This window comes from Leucoraja erinacea, chromosome 19 (assembly GCF_028641065.1).
Source record: "Leucoraja erinacea ecotype New England chromosome 19, Leri_hhj_1, whole genome shotgun sequence".
In the NCBI taxonomy this organism is placed as follows: domain Eukaryota; kingdom Metazoa; phylum Chordata; class Chondrichthyes; order Rajiformes; family Rajidae; genus Leucoraja; species Leucoraja erinaceus.
Window position 1 is genome coordinate 4,307,884 of NC_073395.1, and position 21,244 is coordinate 4,329,127.

At 41.2% G+C, this 21,244-nt stretch overlaps 1 protein-coding gene across 2 annotated transcripts in view; it reads right to left on the reverse strand.

The window, feature by feature from the left end:
• The window catches only part of il17ra1a (interleukin 17 receptor A1a), a 34,740-nt gene that overhangs the window by 8,202 nt on the left and 5,294 nt on the right, over positions 1-21,244 (reverse strand). The window contains exons 2-9 of one of the 2 annotated variants that reach the window (XM_055650123.1): positions 16,715-16,739; positions 14,592-14,738; positions 10,929-11,053; positions 10,163-10,289; positions 9,217-9,264; positions 6,501-6,655; positions 5,229-5,303; positions 1,416-1,482 (exon numbers count right to left, since the gene is read on the reverse strand). In XM_055650123.1, the coding sequence (XP_055506098.1) occupies positions 1,416-1,482; positions 5,229-5,303; positions 6,501-6,655; positions 9,217-9,264; positions 10,163-10,289; positions 10,929-11,053; positions 14,592-14,738; positions 16,715-16,739 (769 nt within the window). Of the gene's footprint in view, positions 1-1,415; positions 1,483-5,228; positions 5,307-6,500; positions 6,656-9,216; positions 9,265-10,162; positions 10,290-10,928; positions 11,054-14,591; positions 14,739-16,714; positions 16,740-21,244 lie in introns of both variants that reach the window. The other variant, XM_055650122.1, reaches the window with a different exon arrangement.

Sequence of the window (21,244 nt, forward strand, 5' to 3'; positions counted from 1 at the left end):
TGGAGGTACAGTTGGCAACTGAAGGGGGTTGGGAAATCGGGAGGGGAAGAAATCTCTGCAACATGGGGATGTCCAATAGACTCAAGTCAGGGATGTGGATAGTTTGGAAAGCAATAATAGAAAGGTAACAGGCAGTAGAGAGAAACAGAAGCATAAGGATGTCAAGTGAAAAGATATGATCGGTGCTTTGGTTTCATCCCACATCTTAGCAAGTGACAGTTTGCAAGTTAAATGGCCACTGTAAATTGCTGCCAGTGTGTAAATGACATGTAGAAATAAGGGAGATTTTGATCTGCATTGACAATAGACAATAGGTGCAGTAGGCCATTCGGCCCTTCGAGCCAGCAACGCCATTCAATGTGATCATGGCTGATCATCCCCAATCAGTACCCCGTTACTGCCTTCTCCCCATATCCCATGACTGCTATTTTTAAGAGCCCTATCTAGCGCTCTCTTGAAAGCATCCAGAGAACCGGCCTCCACTGCCCTCTGAGGCACAGAATTCCACAGACAGGCAGAGAATGCCACAGACGTGCATTATTTTGAAAATGGCACAGATTAAGTTGCCCCCTGCAGAAACTACCATCCAACATACACTATTTTGCCACGTGCATTACAAAAGTGATGCAAATTGGTCACACTGATTTGGATAGATATGACTGATCTTCAATACTATTTTAATACTTGTAGAGCAAGTTAAAAATCTATCCCTATGTTGACAGCCAAAATGAAACTGTTTTATACTCCATGATCAGTTAACTGATTGAAGAGCAATCTAGGATACAAATGATTTCTCAGCTAATGGTTTATTGTGAAACAATCTACCCACATTCCTAGATTGTGCAATTTATTATCCTTTTGTGCTTACAAGTTGCAAAATCTATTGAATTAATCATGAAAGTAACAGGTCCAGTAATCTTGTCAGGTAGACAAAATTGCTGGAGAAACTCAGCGGGTGCAGCAGCATCTATGGAGCAAAGGAAATAGGCAACGTTTCGGGCCGAAACGTTGCCTATTTCCTTCGCTCCATAGATGCTGCCGCACCCACTGAGTTTCTCCAGCAATTTTGTCTACCTTCAATTCTCCAGCATCTGCAGTTCCTTCTTGAACACCAGTAATCTTGTCTACAGGTTACTGCATTATTTATAGCTTTGGATATTTCATATAGCAATGTGTACACTTTTCTCTTTTAAAAAAAATTGTTTCTTGCAGCAGCATCTATGGAGCAAAGGAAATAGGCAACGTTTCGGGCCGAAACGTTGCCTTCTTTCTCGTTGCTGCACCAGCTCATCCCCAACTGCGGCACTCGTTCTTTAAAAAAAACACACCGCCGCCCCCCCCCCCCCCCCCCCGCACCCCCTCCCCCCCCCCCCCCCCCCCCCCCCCACCACCACTGTAACTGTCCCGCAACCTACCTGGCACTGGGACACGCACAATAACCCGCACACAGTCATGTTGGCAACCTTCGAAATATGGAATAATCTAAAACAACACAAAACATTTACTTAATTATTTTCCTGGAGAACTTTTGAAGAGGTATTTATTAGTGTGAAACTGTGGGAAATTATGCTTCAGTTGTTCAGATCTCATGAAATTCTGCATTCGGATTTGGAACATTGCACTTCAGATCTGATCAAAGTTGAAGGAATAATGTTTATTATGTTGCCGACTGATCACGTTTTCATCAACATTTACAGGAAGACTGGCTCCTGATAAAGGAAAAGGGGGCTACTTTCCTTCTTTGAAAACAAAATAACTCGTATTAATACCTACAGAGGTAAATCTCCCAAGGTGTACCATCAAAGTGTTTTCAAATATTTAACAACCATGCTCAGTTGGTAACATAAAAATATATCAATTGCAACAGTATCTCAGTGGGACAGGCAGACTCTCTGGAGAACATGGATAGATGATGTTTCGGGTCGGGACCCATTTCAGTTGGCAGCATACATAATCTTATGATTCAGGCAAGCACTGTGCTAGAATTTTAACACATCATTACTGATGTACTGTGAGAGAACGCTGCACTCTTTATGGTAACATCATTTGGGTGATCCAATAAGCATAGCCAACATCTTTTTCAGATGTAGACACAAGGAACTGCAGTTGCTGGAATCTTGAGCAATATTTTTCAGGTGAATGGCAAAGATTCAATATAAACTCTGAAGAGCAGAAGAGGAGACTGGACGTGTTGTGTCCTGGCTAATATTCATCCTGGGATCAACATGAAAAGCTGTATATCTGGCCATTATCAATAATGTCATACTGTATGTGGGATATTGTTGTGCATTTGTCAGAGAGTTATACAGCAGGGAAACAGGTCCTTCGGCCCAACTCATCCTGCTAACCAAGATGTCTTCCACAACTGGTCCCATTTGAGTGCATTTGGCCCACATCCTTTAAACCTTTCCTATCCATGCAGCAGTCCAAATGTATTTTAAATGTTGTAATTGTACCCACCTTTACAGCTTCCTCTGGTGCCTCATTCCATATATATGCACCACCCTGTGTGGAAAAACCTGCCTCTCGGCTCCCCATTAAATCCTTCCCCTCGCAACTTAAATCTGTGCCCTCGAGTTTTAGACTCCCCTCCACTGGGAAATAGATTGATAATCCATTCTATCAATGCCCTTCATAATTTTATAAACTTCCAAGATTTTTGTTTAGCTCCCTTCATTCCAGGAAAAATAATCCGAGTCTCTCTTTATAACTTAATCCTTCCAGTACTGGCAATTCCATTATGAATCTTTTCTGCATCCTCTCCAGTTTAATATCATCCTGTCTGTTGTATTACCTGTATTGCATTGGTAAAAATTTAGAATCACAGAATATTCAGGATAGAAACCCCATCCAGTCCAGAACAATCAAACCTCCTCCATTTTTCCCTATCTAAATCTATCAGTGGAATCTCCTTTTCATATTCCTATTCATATCCATGTCTATCTTCCCCTTAAACAATTCTGGTATCAAGGTCCAAATCTTCTTCACTCCTCTGGGAAATAAAACGTTTCATATCAATGACCCATACTTATGTTCTTTCCAAAACTTGAAATATTATCTGCACAGTGACTCAAAAGCTTTTATCGTTTTAATTACCTTCAGGTCAGTCGTTCTGCTTCACGCATCCTCTCCCAAGATGTATATTCTTACATTTTTGTTATTATCCTTGTAAAATTTCTCTGCACTCTCTCCATAGTCTCTAAATGCTTATTGTAATGTGCCATATTCCATGCACTGTCAAACCAAGATCTGGTACAGGCTTAGAACAACGCATACCTTTCAACACTAAGCTTCTGGGAAATGAAGCCCAGTTATTAGATTGCTTTCCTTTAGGCCATACTAACCTGCGCTGCAACTTTCAGTGATTGATACATGTACACCACAATCTCCCCCCACCCCCCCCCCATCCCATTTTATCTCACACCTTCCAAAAAAAGACCTTCTTATTCATACTCCCTTATAATTTGCTGCAGCCCTCCTCAGTATTGATCAGGTGCCAACTTGGATTCACATGCACATTTATACAATGCACTGATCCCAAAGTCTAGATCAGTAATGGGAATTGTGAACGGCAGTGGCCTTAGCATGTATCACAACCTACTTTCCTAACATAAGGTCATAAGTGATATGAGCAGAATGAGGCCGTTTGGCCCATCAAGTCTACTCTGCCATTCAATCATTGCTGATCTAATTCTGCCTCCTAACCCCATTCTCCTGCCTTTTACCCATAACCCTTGATACCCGTACCAATCTATCAGCACGGGTTTCTTGCAACACTGCATTATATACGGTGTTCATTACTGGACACACAACTTTAATAAACTGTTCTCTTGCTATCAACATCTTGCATTATTTTCTTTCCTGTTTAATATTTAGTCTATTTATCTTTAATGTAGATTCCCTCTCATAATAAGACCACTCAGAAGTTCTTCTTTGGCCTTTACTAGAGTGCAATTAAGATTTGATTGGATAGCGTGCTAAACGACCCTTTTTGCTGTACCATGGTAATGTACCAGGTAATGTACAAAAAATGTTCTTTAACAGAGAGGTTGGTTTTAATTTGAAAGGAAAGTTTAATTTAAAGAAACTGTGTTCGTACAACTATGAAGAGAATGTGTATTTCAATCTGTGGGTTGAAATTGTGGAATGATTTGGATGTGGAACTCAAGCAAAGCACAAACGTTACTCAGTTTTAGAAGAAGCGCAAATAAATTATTTTCCAGAGGTATAAGAACGAGGAAGGGCTGCGATGACGGTTAAGTTTTAGTTTATTGACACAGTGTGATATTCGCCTTGTACATAGAATTTGGATCATTGTTTATAAACTGTATATATGTATTTTTGCGTGTGTGCATATGCTTATGTATGGATATATGTATGTATATGTTTGTGGGGGTGTGTATATATGTAGATGAGCTAATGTTTGTGAATTAATTGATGAGTAGCAGAGAAGGGGAAGGAATAAGTGTATAGTTCCGCCCACTTTTCGAACATGTAAGATTTAATTTGTGATGTTTATGAGAAGTTATTCAATGAGTTGTTTATAGATTTATTGTTCATTTCATTTTATTGTCATTTTGCTTTGTTTTTAACTTTGTTTTACATGTTCTAAATAAAATATATACTACTATGTGACAATGATAAACAAACCTAAATGATTGACAATGGTATAATCATTCACGTACATTGGTAGTGGCTAATTTAGGTTCTCCCCATGTCCCCCTGGGATATGCTACCACATATCTTGGTGGGGCCATCTGACCAAGTGATGGAGTACCAGCTACTTCCTCTTCTTTTTAGAGAACTAGAGACCGTAACTTCAATATTTTGTCCCAGTGTACTGCTGCTCATCTAGAACTTTGTGATCTCATCAGTGAACAGTCAGATTGTGGAAGCTTTAAAAATATATATTCTCCTTTCAGGATGTTGGCACTAATAATATTTATCACCCCTTTCTTGAACCTACTTTAGGAAGACACACAAGAATTACCCACACTTCTGTCAGTCTGTACGTACCAGCGACGTTTCGGGTCGGGACCTTTCTTCAAACTGATTGTAGTACAGGGAAAAAAACTCACAAGCAAGTTTCAAACTAACAAAGAAGTTTGCCAGTATTTCAGGCAAACAAAACAATGACTTCAACCATGCCTCATAACCAAGCTACAACACAACCCATGATTTTGAGATGAAGTAGTCAATGTAAAAAAAATACAAGTTACATTTCTTACCATAATTTCATAAGCAGTGCAGCTTGCCATCCAGTTTACAGTTGAAAAAGTTACATTAACTCTTTGTTCCAATGCCTGCTAAAAAAAAAAATGTGAATAAAATTCTCCATTCTTAAACCCCATGTATTTGCCGTTGCTAGATGTTGCAGGTGGGGTGCATTATATTGCGCCAATCACAAGCAGAACTTCTTGAGCACCATCATCAATAATAATTATTGGTTAAAAATACACTCAAAGTCATCATTGGGGAGAGAAAACTTAATGCTTCAGGGCAAGGATTCTTCATAAACTCCAGAAATTAGAGAATAAGCAGCAGGAGAGGGATGCAGAAACTCCAATAATCTGCTCTTCCATTATTCAGAAACACTGATGGTTTGGCATGTGGCTGACCCACACTCCCTTTAAACTCACCAAGGTCCCGTTTCCTTCACCTCCCTTTAAATTTACAAAGGCCCCGTTTACCACACCTCCCTTTAAACTTAATAGATGCTATTTCCAATATTCATTTTAAATGCACCAGATCATTATTTTCCATTAATTACTGTTTAACCTCATCTTAGAATTACGAGTTAGGGATTTAGGAACGGAAGCTGGAATTTAACTCAGACATATGCAGTATGACATTTTGGCAAGTTAAACCAGGGCAGGATTTGCACATTAAATCGTAGGGCCCTGAAGAGTGTTGTAGAATAGCAAGACCTGGGCGTATTAGTGTACCATTCCTTGAAAGTGGCAACACAGATAGACAAGGCATTTGGCATACTTCTCTCCACTGGTCAGGCCATTGAGTACAAGAAAAGACAAAGTTATTCCAGTACAACAAAGTGCTGGAATAACTCAGTTCAGGCAGCATCTCTGGAGAACATGGATAAGTAATGTATCAGGGCAAGTCCTAAAATGTCACCTATTCATGTTAGCGTCCCGACCCGAAATGTCGCCTATCCATTCCTCCAGAGACGCTGCCTGACCTGCTGAGTTACTCCAACACTTTGTATCTTTGCATGTAAACCGTCATCTGCAGTTCCTTCTGTCTCCATTGAGTACAAAGGTTGCGGCATCATGTTGCAACTGTACAAGGCATTGATGAAATCGCACTAGGGAGTAATGTGTGAAGTTCTGGTCGCCAAGCTATTCTGGAGCCATTCTCTATTTTCCCTTATTTTTACCTCCTCCCAAATTTCAGAAATACAGCATTTAAAAATGTTATAACCAAATTGAGTAAGTAAACAATAGGCAACATGGGTTTTAGAATTTTACAGCACTGGATTTTACCTCCTCAATAGTTTCCACAGCCGAATTGCATTTATTTTCTCCATCGTAACTCTGCAGCATGATGTCGTACTTAGAAGAATGATTTGCAGCCTGGAAGAAGATAGCCATCTTCATTTCACTTCGAATGTATGTAATGTTAGGATTCCACAGACTGCCTGTAAATACAGAATGATGGGAAATCATTAACATCCACTGCCCTTCACGCCTTTCCCTGTTGCCAGGTGAACTTTGCGGTTTATATTTAATACTTTTCACTGTACAACCGACATTGTGTTTGGAAGGCAGGCATAAAATGCTGGAGCAACTCGGCGGGACAGACAGCAAGTTCAAGTTCAAGTGAGTTTATTGTCATGCGTCCCTGTATAGGACAATGAAATTCTTGCTTTGCTTAAGCACACAGAAATAGTAGGCATTTACTACAAAACAGATAAATGTGTCCATATACCATGATATAAATATATACACATATGAATAAATAAACTGATAAAGTGCAAATAGCAGAAAGTGGTTATTAATAACCAGAGTTTTGTCCGAGCCAGGTTTAATAACCTGATGGCTGTGGGGAAGTAGCTATTCCTGAACCTGGTTGTTGCAGTCTTCAGGCTCTTGTACCTTCTACCAGAAGGTAGCAGGGAGATGAGTGTGTGGCCAGGATGGTGTGGGTCTTTGATGATACTGCCAGTCTTTTTGAGGCAGCGACTGCAATAAATTCCCTCGATGGAAGGGAGGTCAGAGCCGATGATGGACTGGGCAGTGTTTACTACTTTTTGTAGTCTTTTCTTCTCCAGGGTGCTCAAATTGCCGAACCAAGCCACGATGCAACCGGTCAGCATGCTCTCTACTGTGCACCTGTAGAAGTTAGAGAGAGTCTTCCTTGACAAACCAACTCTCCGTAAGCTTCTCAGGAAGTAGAGGCGCTGATGAGCTTTTTTGATAATTGCGTTAGTGTTCTCGGACCAGGAGAACTGCAGCATCTCTGCAGAGAAGGAATTGGAGACGTTTTGGGTTGAGACCCTCCTTCAGGAGTTTGGGTGAGACTTGCAGGGCATCATTTATAGACGGTACAAAATGTTGCTGCCATGAATCAGTCGTGCAGTGGGTGATGGGAGACGCATATTGCAGATGCTTTCTCCTGTAGTCTCCAGTTCAGCTTCTGGTCAACGGTACCCCCAGGATGTTGATAGTTGGGGATTGAGTGATGGTAATGCCATTGAATGTTCAAGAATAATTACTGCATTTTCTCTTATTTAATACTGTCATTATCTGGCATCTAGCCAGGCCTGGATATTTTCTGGGTTTGCTGTGTTTAGTTGTGGTCTGCTTCATTAGATGAATGGTGTTGAACATTTCAGAATCATCCCCAATTCTGACTTTCCAATTGAAGGAAGGTGATTATGATTGATTGAAGCATTGATGAAGATGGTTGGGCTGATGGACACTGCCTCGAAGAACTCCTACACAGGTGCTCTGCAACTGAGATGATTGACCTCCAACAACCATCATCCTTTCTGCCATGTATGATTTCATAGCTGGACTACAGTTTAGCCAGGGATCCTTGATGCCATACTCAATTACATGCAGCCTTGATGTTAAGGGCAGCTACTCTCACTTCAGCTCCGGAGTTCAGCTCTTTGGCACATGTTCAGGTCAAGGCTGTAACATGGTCACTAGCAGAGTGACTTTGGCAGAACAAAACTGAGTTTCAGTGAGCAGGTTGTTGCTAAGGAAGTGCTACTTTTCAGTACTATCGAATATCCCGTCCATCACTTTGCTAATGATCGAGAAATATGTAATGGAACAGTAAATAACAGTATTGGATTTACCCTGCTTCTTGTATGTATCCCTGCAGGAATAGTGCAGATTCCATTTTAATCCTTTTCTCATCCCAGTACAAAACATGCTAATGCTACCAAACAATTGCTTTCACATGGTTTTTTAATGCGAGATGACCAATTTGGCATTAAAATTAATAATCTTCTAGCACTCTTGAACCCTATCCATTCTAATTTCTTGGCTAAAATTCCAGCTCTTTCATTAAAATCTTAACTGCTGCTGTCATCCTATTTTTCACACAAAATGAAGATATTTGCATCTCTTTCCTTTCTCTCACCACACATTGGTTGCTTACTGATCAAGTCAGTTTAGTGACCAGAATGTCGCTCATACAGTGGTAGCCTGATCTGAATTGTTCGATGCAAGAATTGGTCATTAAAGGCTTACCAACTTTAAAAACAGATTTTAAAAGTTTGAGTTATGCAGGAAAAATGTTCCCAATGTTGGGGGAGTCCAAAACCAGGGGTCACAGTTTAAGAATAAGGGGTTGGCCATTTAGGACTGAGATGAGGAAAAACGTTTTCACCCAGAGAGTTGTGAATTTGTGTAATTCTCTGCCACAGAAGGCAGTGGAGGCCACTTCACTGGATGTTTTCAAGAGTTAGCTTTAGCTCTTAGGCTAACGGAATCAAAGGATATGGGGAAAAAGCAGGAATGGGATACTGATTTTGAATGATCAGCCACGATCATATTGAATGGCAGTGCTGGCTCGAAGGGCTGAATGGCCTACTCCTGCACCTATTTTCTATGTTTCTACGAGAAGGAGTTACAAACAGAACGCATTTTTCTGCAGTTCAGAGTGAAACGACAAGAGTTCAACAAAAATGATTGTGCCTTTTAATAGAACATTCCCTCACTTTTGCCAAAAGCAAACTTTACTTACCTCTTCGTTTGCACACCTCTGTATACTTCATCAGGTCATCTCGGCAACCTTCAGAAAAAAAAGTAGGTTAGTTCTTCCAGGATAAAGCAAATTATAGAACCTTTTGGATTCTTCATCATGATGAAATAAAACCTGTCCCGTATTTAGTTGCCTGCCCTTCCTGCGCTGTAGGACTCAGAAATGTTACACTGGATTGGCCCTGAACTACATGACCATTTCTGTAAACTGTATGGAATTTTGTTGCCGAACAAATTTTGTTCAATACTGTTCATCAACACAACACAGGAGATCATTTCAAAGACAGTGCTCAAATGATGGAGTAGCATCAGCAGGATTGAAGATTGATGAAGATTTTTCTTGACTCACTAATTTATTCTATCAACTTGTATGTTACTAAATCCAGTCCACTCACAGAATGTTTCCTGTCTCTGCTTTCATGAGCAGGAAAAAAAAACAAGTTTTCAGGCTATGATCCTGACTGCGTTCAGGTCTATTCTGCTTTGATTTTTAACTAATGGTTAACCAGGTACCAACAGCTCCCCCCCCCCCCCCCCCCCCCCCCCCAACATTAGCAGTTGTTTAACTGTACTTACTGTGGTCATTTCTCTATTTTTGATAACGTTTTTATTTTAAATGTAAAATAAGTTGCAATATTGCAAAATGTATTTCTGGAGTTAAAAATCAGGGGCTAAGATTTCACAACTACTAAACTATTTATGTTAAAGCAAATTAATAAACATCTCCATTACTTCAGCAATCCAGCTAACTTCAAGTGCCGAATAGAACTCCATCCAGCCAGGGGGCAGGTGTTTCTAACAATGATAAAATAGGACAGCAGAGTAGCTAGCATACACCTTGACGGTCATTTACCTGGCCGAAGATACAAAGGTATGTGCAAGGGTACAGAAGGATATAGCATGAAGATGTAAAAACCGGGTGCACATACCAGGCACGTGATAATGGAGTGATGGACAAACATTATCTTGATTGATGTTGGCTCTTGGTAAACTGCATGCCGACACTGTGTACCTCTCGTTTGGATCTACCTCAAATCTCTCCAATGAGAAGGCCCACTGCAATGGAAGAACAGACACCATCAGATGGCGACTGTAGTACAAGTCTACATCCGGAGCGACAGATGACAAATTTAACAGATCTAAATACAAGGCTGTACACCACAGTCCAGTTGGATTAGTACATTCTATCACAATTTGCCACGCACTCAAGTAACCTCTTCCATTTGGAAGGTTGAAGGCACAGACACTTGAAACCACATAATCCAACCCAATTTTGCTACACAATACATTCTATCATTGTTGAAACTTCTCACACAAATTATTTTCACCATAACTACAGCATTATAAGGGAGCAACTTTCCACAACCTTTGAGAAGAATTACAATGACAAAATTGTGCAATAAATGCTGACTTTCTTAAAGTTAAATAAAAGCTTTTACCGGCCCAAAATCCCAACAGAATAATAGTTGCCAAGCAAAAGAGCCCACTTCAGTTAGCTCCGTTTCTGCGACCATTTAAAACCAGTCTTGGAACCATGTAATTTGTCAGACCTTATACAGGAGCTATTCTGTTTTTACTGCATCAGATATACAAGCATCAGATTATGGAAGATATGATCAACCAAGCTATGAAAGCACAGCAAGACATCCAAACTGTAACAGAGGGCAGCATCCATGTGGTTTGCGTGGTACATACCTTCTCTTTGTTTGAATTCATTTGGCTGGTTATGGGGTTATTGAACCGGTATTGTATGCACTTTTCCTCTCCAGTACTCAATTTTTTCATAGAGATCTCTATTCCTTTAGAATATATTATACTAGCTGCAAAACACAAATTGATAGAGGTACTAATTCACATCATAAATGTATACAACGCTGAAGAGTAAGATTCTGCTATTCAGCAGCATACAACATTGTACTTGTTTTCAAAACAGTTAGCATTGCATTGTACATTTTGTCTGAGCTCAGTAGACAAAGAGGTAATGTTTCAGTTTTGGGAAGTATCAGCAATCAGGAGATGGCAGAGGTTGGAATCTGGAGCTTAAAAAACATACAAAATAGGTGCAGGAGTAGGCCAATCGGCCCATTGAGCCAGCACTGTCATTCAATATGATCATGGCTGATCATCCAAAATCAGTACCCCGTTCCTGCTTTCTCCCCATATCCCTTGATTCTGTCAGCCCTAAGAGTTATATCTAACTCTCGAATACATCCAGTGAATTGGCCTCCACTGCCTTCTGTGGCAGAGAATTCCACAGATTCACAACTCTCTAGGTGAAAACGTTTTTTCCTCAACTCAGTCCTAAATTGCGTACCCTTTATTCTCAAATTCAAGTTCTAATTTATTGTCACATGCGCCAATTAAGGTACAGTGATATTTGAGTTACCATATAGCCATACTAAGTGAAGAGCAACAATACAGACAGCCACATAAAAAAAAATGTAACATCTTAAACTGTGACTCCTGGTTCTGGACTCCCCCAATATCGGGAACATTTTTCCTACATCTAGCCTGTCCAATCCCTTAAGTATTTTATATGTTTTTATAAGATCCTCTCTCATCTTTCTAAATTCTTGTGAATATAAGCCTGGTCGATCCATTCTTTCATCGTATGTCAGTCCCACCATCCGAAGAATTAACCTTGTAAACCTGCGCTGCACTCCCTCATTAGCAAGAATGTCCTTCCTCAAATTAGGAAACCAAAACTGCACACAATACACCAGGGGTAGTCTCACCAGGGCCCTGTACAATTTCAGAAGGACCTCTTTGCCCCTATACTCAACTCCTCTCGTTGTGAAGGCCAACATGTCATTAGCTTTCTTCACTGCCTGCTGTACCTGCATGCTTAGTTCCAGTGACTGATGCACAAGGACACCCAGGTCTCGTTGTACTTCCCCTTTTCCTAACCTGACACCATTCAGATAATAATCTGCCTTCCTGTCCTTGCCACCAAAGTGGATAACCTCACATTTATCCACATTTTTCTGCATCTGCCCGCCCACCCAACCTGACCAAGTCACCCTACATCCTTATAGCATCCTCTTCACAGTTCACACTGCCACTCAGCTTTGTGTCATCTGAAAATTTGGTAATGTTACTTTTAATTCCTTCATCTAAATCATTAATGTATATTGTGAAATAGCTGCAGTCCCAGCACCGAGCCTTGCGGCACCCCACTAGTCACTGCCTGCCATTCTGAAAGGGACCCGTTAATCCCTACTCTATGGTTCCTGTCTGCCAATTTGCCAGAAGATTAGTGAAGCATGATTTCCCCTTTGTAAATCCATGGTGACTTGGACCGATCCTGTAACTGCTATCCAAATGTGCCGCTATTACATCCTCCCATCCCACTTAGGAAACCTGAAACGAAACCTCTGGAGACTTTGTGCCCCACCCAAGGTTTCTGTGCGGTTCCCGGAGGTTTTTGTCAGTCTCCCTACCTGCTTCCACTACCTGCAACATCCGGGAACCTCACGGAAACCTTGGGTGGGGCGCAAAGTCTCCAGAGGTTTCCGTTCAGGTTTCCCAAGTGGGACAGGGCCATTAATAATCAACTTCAGCATCTGCCCCGCTACCGATCTCAGGTCTCTCTCCCTCCTTTCTTAAAAATTGGGATAACATTAACTACCCTCCAATCCACATGAACTGATCCAGAATCTATAGAACATTGGATTTTCTCCTTAGTGAAGACAAAACCAAATTACCTGTTTAATCTGTTTAACAGGTCTGTCATTTCCTTGTTTCCCCATTGTAAATTCACCTACTTCAGACTGTAAGGGACTGACATTTGTTTTCACTAATCATTTCCTCCTCACATATCTATGGAAGCTTTTATAGAAGCTCCTCGCATTATGGCACAAAGCTTTCAGGTTTGTTTTAACATTCTTAGCCCGTACAAAATTATGATGTAATGTGGCCCTTTTTGATTTTTGCTATTGATCTTTCTGCCTGTCACTTTTACTTTTCTCCCTTCTACCTTTTGCTTCTGCCCTCATTTTATGGCCCTTTGGCTCCCGTCCCTCTGCCATATTACTTTAAACTCTTCCCAACAGCACTAGCAAACACTCCCCCAAGGACACTCCCTCGCTGCTTTGAAAAACCTCTCTCTCTCTCTCAATTGCCTGTGTCCAATGCAGAGTTGCTACTCAAAATTATTTGCAAATAATCAAACATGAAAAGATGGCACAAAGCAGAAAATTGGGTGGGGTTTCAAAACAAGATATTAAAAAAAACTCGATTTTGGTAAGATTTAGTTAAGATTTGGCAAATGTGAAATAACAACACATAATGTTAGGAAAACAAAGCACCTGTGGATAGAGAAATGGTCAACGTTTCAGGCAAAGGACTCTTTGTCAAATTGGGAATGAGAGAAACAAGTTAATTTAGATGGTAGAGGCAGGACAGGACGGTCAACAAAGACAATTGCTCTGATGCAATGAAAATGGAGTTAGGGGCAGTTAAGATGAGAGTAAGCTTTTTTGTCTGAGTAAAGGGCCTGTTCCACTTGGCAATTTTTTCACTCTCTAGAAAAAATTACATAGGCTCACGTAATTGACACTGCCTCACTCTCCCTCTACGTTAGCTAGCTTCAGTAGCGGCGGCGCAGATTGGTAGGTTGATTCGTTGATTTGTAGCGCGCCGATTCGGAGGCTCTGGGCGGCTGAGAGCTCCCAATTGGGCCCCACGCTGGAGTAATCTACTCTCGGCTCAGGACCCCGGCATCCACTCCTGCCGCCGGCCCTTTCCCTCCCTTCTCTCCTTCCCTTCCCTCCCTTCTCCTTCCTTTTTCTACTTCCCTCCCTCCCTTCCTCCCAGACACATCACGCACAGACAACTAACACACACACACACACAACTAAGTTAAGATAGGGTAGAAGCCAGTGCCCTCCCCAGCCACTGACCTCACCGCACATCACTGCAACGAGGTGCATCAGGGCTCGTGGTAATGGTGCACGAGACCACAGGTAGAAAATTTGACTGGCAGCCGGTTTCTAAGGTCTTCCCATTTTTTCCCCCATGGATTATCCTCCTGAATTTACCTCCAGGGTAAAATATTATTGCAAGCATGACATCGCAAGGAAACAAAATTAAAAAAGGAGCTGAACACTCTGTGGTCTGAGCCAGGGAAAGTGCAAGAAGTGCTGTAAAAACTGAGTCACTGTCTCTGGATTCTTGGATCAACTGTCCAAGATGCAAACACCAAACAAATCCACACCTTCACCTGGAGATCAAAGCCACTCTTGTGCAATCTTGAATGAGCAAATGTGAGGCAGCTCATCCTCATGTCACATCACCTATCTAACCGCACACACAAACGCTTAAGAGAATGTGGAATAATACAAAAAAATGCATGCTTACCATCTGTTGCCAATTTCCAACTGATGGACAGTACAGGCATATCAAATCCATTCTGATTTCTCTGCTTGATTAAGGTCACCAGAAGGTCTTTAGGAAATGAAGGCGTCCAACTGTAGGATTTAAACCAGCTGCTATCCAAACAGTTGCCTAATGGTGAAAAGGAAGATTAATGTATGCTATCATCATTTAATCTGCATCTTTGCCCCACACTCAAATAACTTCTTCCATTTGGAAGGATCATACCATCAAACAATATCTTTTTAATGTTTGGCAACTATTTCCAACAGGCAAAGAACTGCATTCACCGGCATTCTTTGAAGGTCATCAAGCAGAACCATTAGGTCTATTCTAAATTATTTGATCTATTCTATCACATTCAGCATGATGGGATTGACCAACAACTCTCACAATTATTAAAGTTAGCTGTTTGCTACAACTCAGTGATATGCTAGACCACTTCAAACAGTAAACAGGATGTCATCACATGGCTTGAGCCTGTTGTCACAGCAACATTAGCATCTGATTAGTCTGGCAAAAAGAAATCTCAATCATTAATATCCTTCAGGGAAAATAATCTGCCATCCTTACCCATTAGCAAGTCCAGACCCACTAATGTGATTGTCCATCAAGTATCGCCTCAGTTTAGGTGCAATTAGCGATGGACAACTAGTGCCTGTATTGTTAGTTCCCGACACATGGCATGAACAAATAAAACAAAAAACATGTGATAGATCAGAGAAATTGATCCTTAAGATGGTCCTGATCCAGCTTTGACAAAATCTTTACAGAAAGCTGCCTACGTTAAAATCCATATGCAATAACCAGAGCTAAGTAAAACCACACAAACTGTATGCAAGAACCAAGTAAACTTCGTACAATAGCAACAGTAATGCTGCCTCATCTGGTTGAGAATGGTGGAGGACAACTAAACAGCAAACTTGAGACGACACCTCCAAGGGGATCATCATTTGAACTATGCCAGGGTTCAGCTTGCAGGAGCTAAAGAGCAGTTCGTAGCAATTGAACTATGCCAAGGTTCAGCTTGCGAGAGCTAAAGACCAGTTTGTAGCATTTGCAATCACCTTCAGCCAGAAGGGTCTGGTGGATGTTCCATTGAGACCTCTTCCCGAGATCCGATGACAAAAGATCCATTTGATCTGCTCCACATATCAAGAAACAGGCTATAGCACTATATTAACTTACTGGCAATAGGATGACTGAAATACTTCAAAACAAGCTTTGCCTTAAGCCAAGCTGTTTGAGCATCATCAATGCGATGTCAAAATCCTGACATTCTCTCCCCTTCCCTATATAGGGGGAGTAGATTTTCAGAAAGCCTTTGATAATGCTGCTTTGGAAGATGAGAGCCCACGGTATCAAAGGGTAGATACTAGCATGGATAGCAGGTTGGCTGAATGGCAGAAGACAAAGAGTGGTAATAAGGGGGGCTTTTTCTGGTTGGCTGCCAGTGACTAGTTGAGTTCCGCAAGGGTCGGTGCTACTATTCACGTTGTATATTAATGATGATTTGGACGAGGGGATTTAAGACTTTGTGGCATAGCCTCAGAATTAAAGGATGTTCTTTTAGGAAGGAAACAAGGAGAAATGTCTTTAGTCGGAAGGTGATGAATCTGTGGAATTCTTTGCCAAGGCAGTGGATATTTTTTTAAGGCAAGGATGGATTCTTGATTAGTGCAGGTGTCAAAGGCTATGGGGAGAAGGTAGGAGAATGGGGTTAGGAGGGAGAGATAGATCAGCCATGATTGAATGGCAGAGTAGACCTGATGGGCCGAGTGGCCTAATTCTACTCCTATTCCTTATAACATTATGAGTATGTTAACCATAACTTCAGTGTTTCAGATTAATCTGAATAGTAGAATTGATTGAAACATTAAGAGAGAACTGATTTGCCCTTTTGTCTATCGCAGGGGGTTTTGAAAGCTAAAACAGAGCAGCACAGCCCAAATTTATATATGCTAACTGCAGCTCACCAGCAAAGTGTACAAACAATTGTGAAATGTGACAGACCACTCACAGATTCTGATTTGAAGGGCTTTTGATGGCTGAATTTGAGGAATGACACTCAATCAAGCAACAAAAAATTAAAAAAGTTAAGTACTTACCAGATAGAACAGTACAATTTAGGCCCTGTTCGAAGAAAGAAAAGTATATTTTAATAATGATGACAGTTCCTATGGTAGCTGGTTCAATACTTTTATTTATTGCAATTATGGCCCATTACCAAAAATGAAAGGGGCAGAGGAAAATAAATAAATAAGCCTTTTAATTTGCATTCAGCCACACAAGACTCCTGCCTTTATCGAGGCGCCGCGGTCTCGATGCCTCCCAGATTGCCGCGTAAAAGCCCGGGTTGATCCCCGGCCAGAGCCTCGCGGGTTGAAGCCTGGGTCGGGCAAAGCGGCCAACTGAGCCCGCGGCTGGAGCCCACGGAGGAGTGACGTGGGGCATCGACAGGGGGGAGGCCTTGTCGGCGGCAGCGATAAAGCCTCAGCAGTGGTGAAGCCTCATGGCGGCAGCGATGCCTCGCAGGTCGACCCGTGGTCGATGGTAGCGTGCAGATTCACCGTGAGGGGAGAGGTGAAGAACAATGTAGGACCCGGCGTGGGGGGACTGCCGCGAGGAGAGAGGGGAAAAACAATGGACAATGGGGGGGGAACAAAGGACAATGGGGACCCAGCGTGGGGAAACCGCTGTGGTGGTGGGGGGGGGACGACAAAAGGAGGAGCCGGCGTGCGTTGTAACTTTGTCAGGGTCGTAGGTGGCTGCTATTTGTATACATTGTTTATGCAAGCAAATAAATCTCACTGTGCCTAGCCACATGTGACAATAAAGTATTCCTATTCCTATTAAGGGCCACGGTGGCAGTAGGAGTGAAGAGAACAGTCCAGCCTCATGACCTTTAATACAATAAATTCAGTTCATGTTAGTCTCTTTAAGAAAGAATAACAACTTTTCTTTCAATGTTGTTAGTCATGTTTATATATGTAGTCTAAAATTCTAGATTAATGAATTATTAAGCAACACAAGTGTAAATACGGTTCCTCATAATAAAAAGAATGGTGGAAATGTACCTATGCTCCTTTATATGAAAATTACTCATTATCCCAGAGTCTGGTGCAAAGTATCCTAAATTAATTTCAAATATGCACATTTGCTCAACAACGAGTACTGAAGAGACCATAGTAGCTGTGGAGGTAGAGAATGAGAAGACATCTGACGCATGTCTTTTTCAGCAGTAGGTGCAGATATCAAGCTGTGTTGCCAAAATGTCCTTGTCACTTCCCCTGCATCGTCGTTGCTGCCAATGCCAGGACCCTCTCTCCGTGCTTCCAGAGCTATCTCGTGCTCTTGCTACCTTTACCAGACCCATTCCTGCTGATCCCATTTCTGCCACTTCCTCCAAGGATACACAGGAGGGCAGCAGACATCAGGACTGGAGGATAAATGCTGCATTTTCATTAACACACTTTGTTGGGTTTAAGCAAATGATCTGCAGTCATAATGCAGGATTCTGCCTAAAAGTAGCCTCTGAAATATTGTTTGTACAGTATGTATCAGTGTGCATATAGATTTTCTGTTTCTAGTGCTAATCTACAGTGTTCTTTTACATACTGGGGATATGCCACAAACAAGAATGACCAGTTGATTTACTTTTAATGATATTGGTTATGAGAGCAAAGTTTGACAGGATTTTATGAGAGTCCCTTGTTAACTGCTAACTGCCTTTATTGCACATCAGATTGAGCAGCAGAACCCTTAATACCTACTTGTATGAAACATTAATCAAATCTATTTTTACAACCAAGGGTGAGAGCTACCAACCAAGACAACGTGAAACAATTTATCTTCAAACAGGGGATTATAAGGGAATTTATTTCTCAATTAATAATCCTTCTTGAAAACTAAATTGGCTCCTGATGCAAATTTGCATAATCTCTGGGCAAACCCCACCATTGCGCAATTGTATCTTTGATGACGAGCTTGGGTATTACTGGAAACTCCCCACCCATTGTCAAAAAATATTGGCAGGACAAATAGAAAAGGAAAGTCCCGTCAGACCTTTTGCAAGAAAAATATCCTGCTTTTCATTTCAAATACCATGAATTTAGCATCCATGGTATTCTTGGACCTGTCCATTTATAAAAGTGACACTCATCAATTAATTCCTGACAATGTTTGATGTACTGTTTGCTGTAAATGACATAGTTGATGCAGGAAGCCAAGTCACAACTTCCCCATTCCAAGGAGGACAGTAGAGGAAGGTGTCAAATAGTCCTTTCTAAGTATGAAAATACGTGCTACAAGCTAATTCTGCCAATAGGGCATCCAATAGAATTTTTAAACATTCTAAACATCTAAAATAATATTTTTAAACATCTAAAATAATATTTTTCGCAGAAGCCTTTCAATTAAAATACATTCATTATTTTCTTCAGGGAATAACAGTTAATACATATGTAAACACAAGAAACTGCAGATAATGGTTTACCTATAATGACAACATGCTAGATTAACTTAGCAAAGGTAGACCCTTCTTCAGACTAATGAGGGGATGGGGAGGCGGAAAGAAGAAAGGAAGAGGCACAGACAGTGGGCTGTGGGAGAGCTGGGAAGGGGAGGGGAAAGAGAGAGAAAGCAAGGACGACCTGAAATTGGAGGTCAATATTCATGTAAACTTAGTCCCTGCTTTCTCCCTCTTTCCCCTCCCCTTCCCAGCAGCCCACTGTCTCCACCTCTTCCTTTCTTCTTCCCGCCCCCCCATCCCCTCATCAGTCTGAAGAAGGGTCTCGACCCGAAACGTCACCCATTCCTTCGCTCCATAGATGCTGTCTCACCCGCTGAGTTTCTCCAGCATTTTTGTCTCCCTTCGATTGTTCCAGCATCTGCAGTTTCTTCTTAAACAGACTAACTTAGCTTGTCAGATAACATCTCTGCAGAACATAGATATTAACTAGAAGGATCCCAGCCTGAAATGTCACCATCCGTGTTCTCCAGAGATGTTCCCTGACCCTCCAGCAATTTGTGTCCTTTAATTCCCGGGGCTAAGCTCGCAATTTCTGGATCTTTCCATAACAAGAAAGCAATATTTACAAATTATAGTCTGTACAATGCAATCAATCATGTTAATAAATGCAATGCTGATACCAGCTTACTTGGAGAAACAGAGACTGTAATGGGCAAATAATAGTTATTTTCTGTTGGAAGTTAATAGAAGTTTGATCTTTTACTCTTATGCACAGAAGTCACACCCAGACTGCCTTTAAAATTCTAGAAACTAAACTGATATATCTTTGCCAAAATGTTGGTATGGAAAGACAAGGAAGTTTTCAGCTACAAGGAAATAGGTGAACTGGGTTAAACCTAACTCAAAAGACACCTAATTTGCATACACAGCATCCTTATTCCCCAGCATAATTCACAGCCGAGTCCTTCTTCTGAGCACAATAACCAATGGGATTTTACTTGTTGTGCCTTCCTTTTCACTATATCTCTGGTTCGAATTGTTGACTAGGATCCGAAGGTGGAAATAATTATGTGATGTTGTGTGAAGGATTGGATTTATAAATGGAGCAAAGTGGAACCACATTTACACTACTTCCATATCTTATTTCTATACATGTGTGCCTGGTTTAGGACCTTGCAGAAAAGTACAGAGTGTGACTTGAGAACATTTCATTGTTGAGAGTTCATGGCGCTGAGGTGTGCATATTTGTTGAAAGAAAGAATATAAAATTAAATGAGGGGAGTTTAAGCAAGTGGTACTTTTTATAAACAGAAATGAAACAGCTTGATTTTTTTTTAAATGCCATTACAAGTGCCCTGAAATTTTGTTTTTGAACAGCATTTTTTTCCTCATTGGCCCAACAAAAGAATCAAGAATTCTCACCAAATCAGACATAGATATGCATGTGCAATATCTAGAAGTTGCCATCCAATCTTAGTCATATTAATAGCATTATTCTGACTGTACAATCTTGGCCAATATAATCAAATTGGAAGCAACTGGCTCTCATCTGTCTTACACTGGCTGTGATAATTACTATAGTGCACTTTCAGCATTCTGCTACTGCTGAACAAAACAAGCAACATGATATTCACAGCTCGTGTAGGTCACAACAAAGCGAGGCAACAGACAGGACCGTTGAAAATTACGTTTTCTTCATTTGGACTGGCTTTTCACTATAAAAACAGCCCTGAAAATGAAAGTGCTTTACGTTTTTCACAAAGCTACTGTACTGTATATGAACTTTGTTAGTCCTAAAGCCATAGTGCACTTCAGCCAAACTCATCCATCTCGTCAAGCTAATCCCATTTGCCCAAGTTTGCTCCACAGCTCTCTAACCTTTCCTCTACATGTACCTGTCCAAATGTGTTTTAAGTGTTCTTATTGTATCTGCCACAACCACTTCCTCTGACAGTACGTCCTATTTACCTTTCGCCGTCCGTGGAACAACCTCAGGTTCCCACTTTCACTTGCGTCTTAAACCCATGTCCTCTAGTTCTCGATTCTCCAATCGTGGTAAACGGACATTGTGCATTCAACCCCTGTTCACATCATGGTTTTATATTCCTATCCAAGGTACCTCTCAGTCCTAAACTCCACAGAAATCCCTCCATTCCTTGCACTTCCA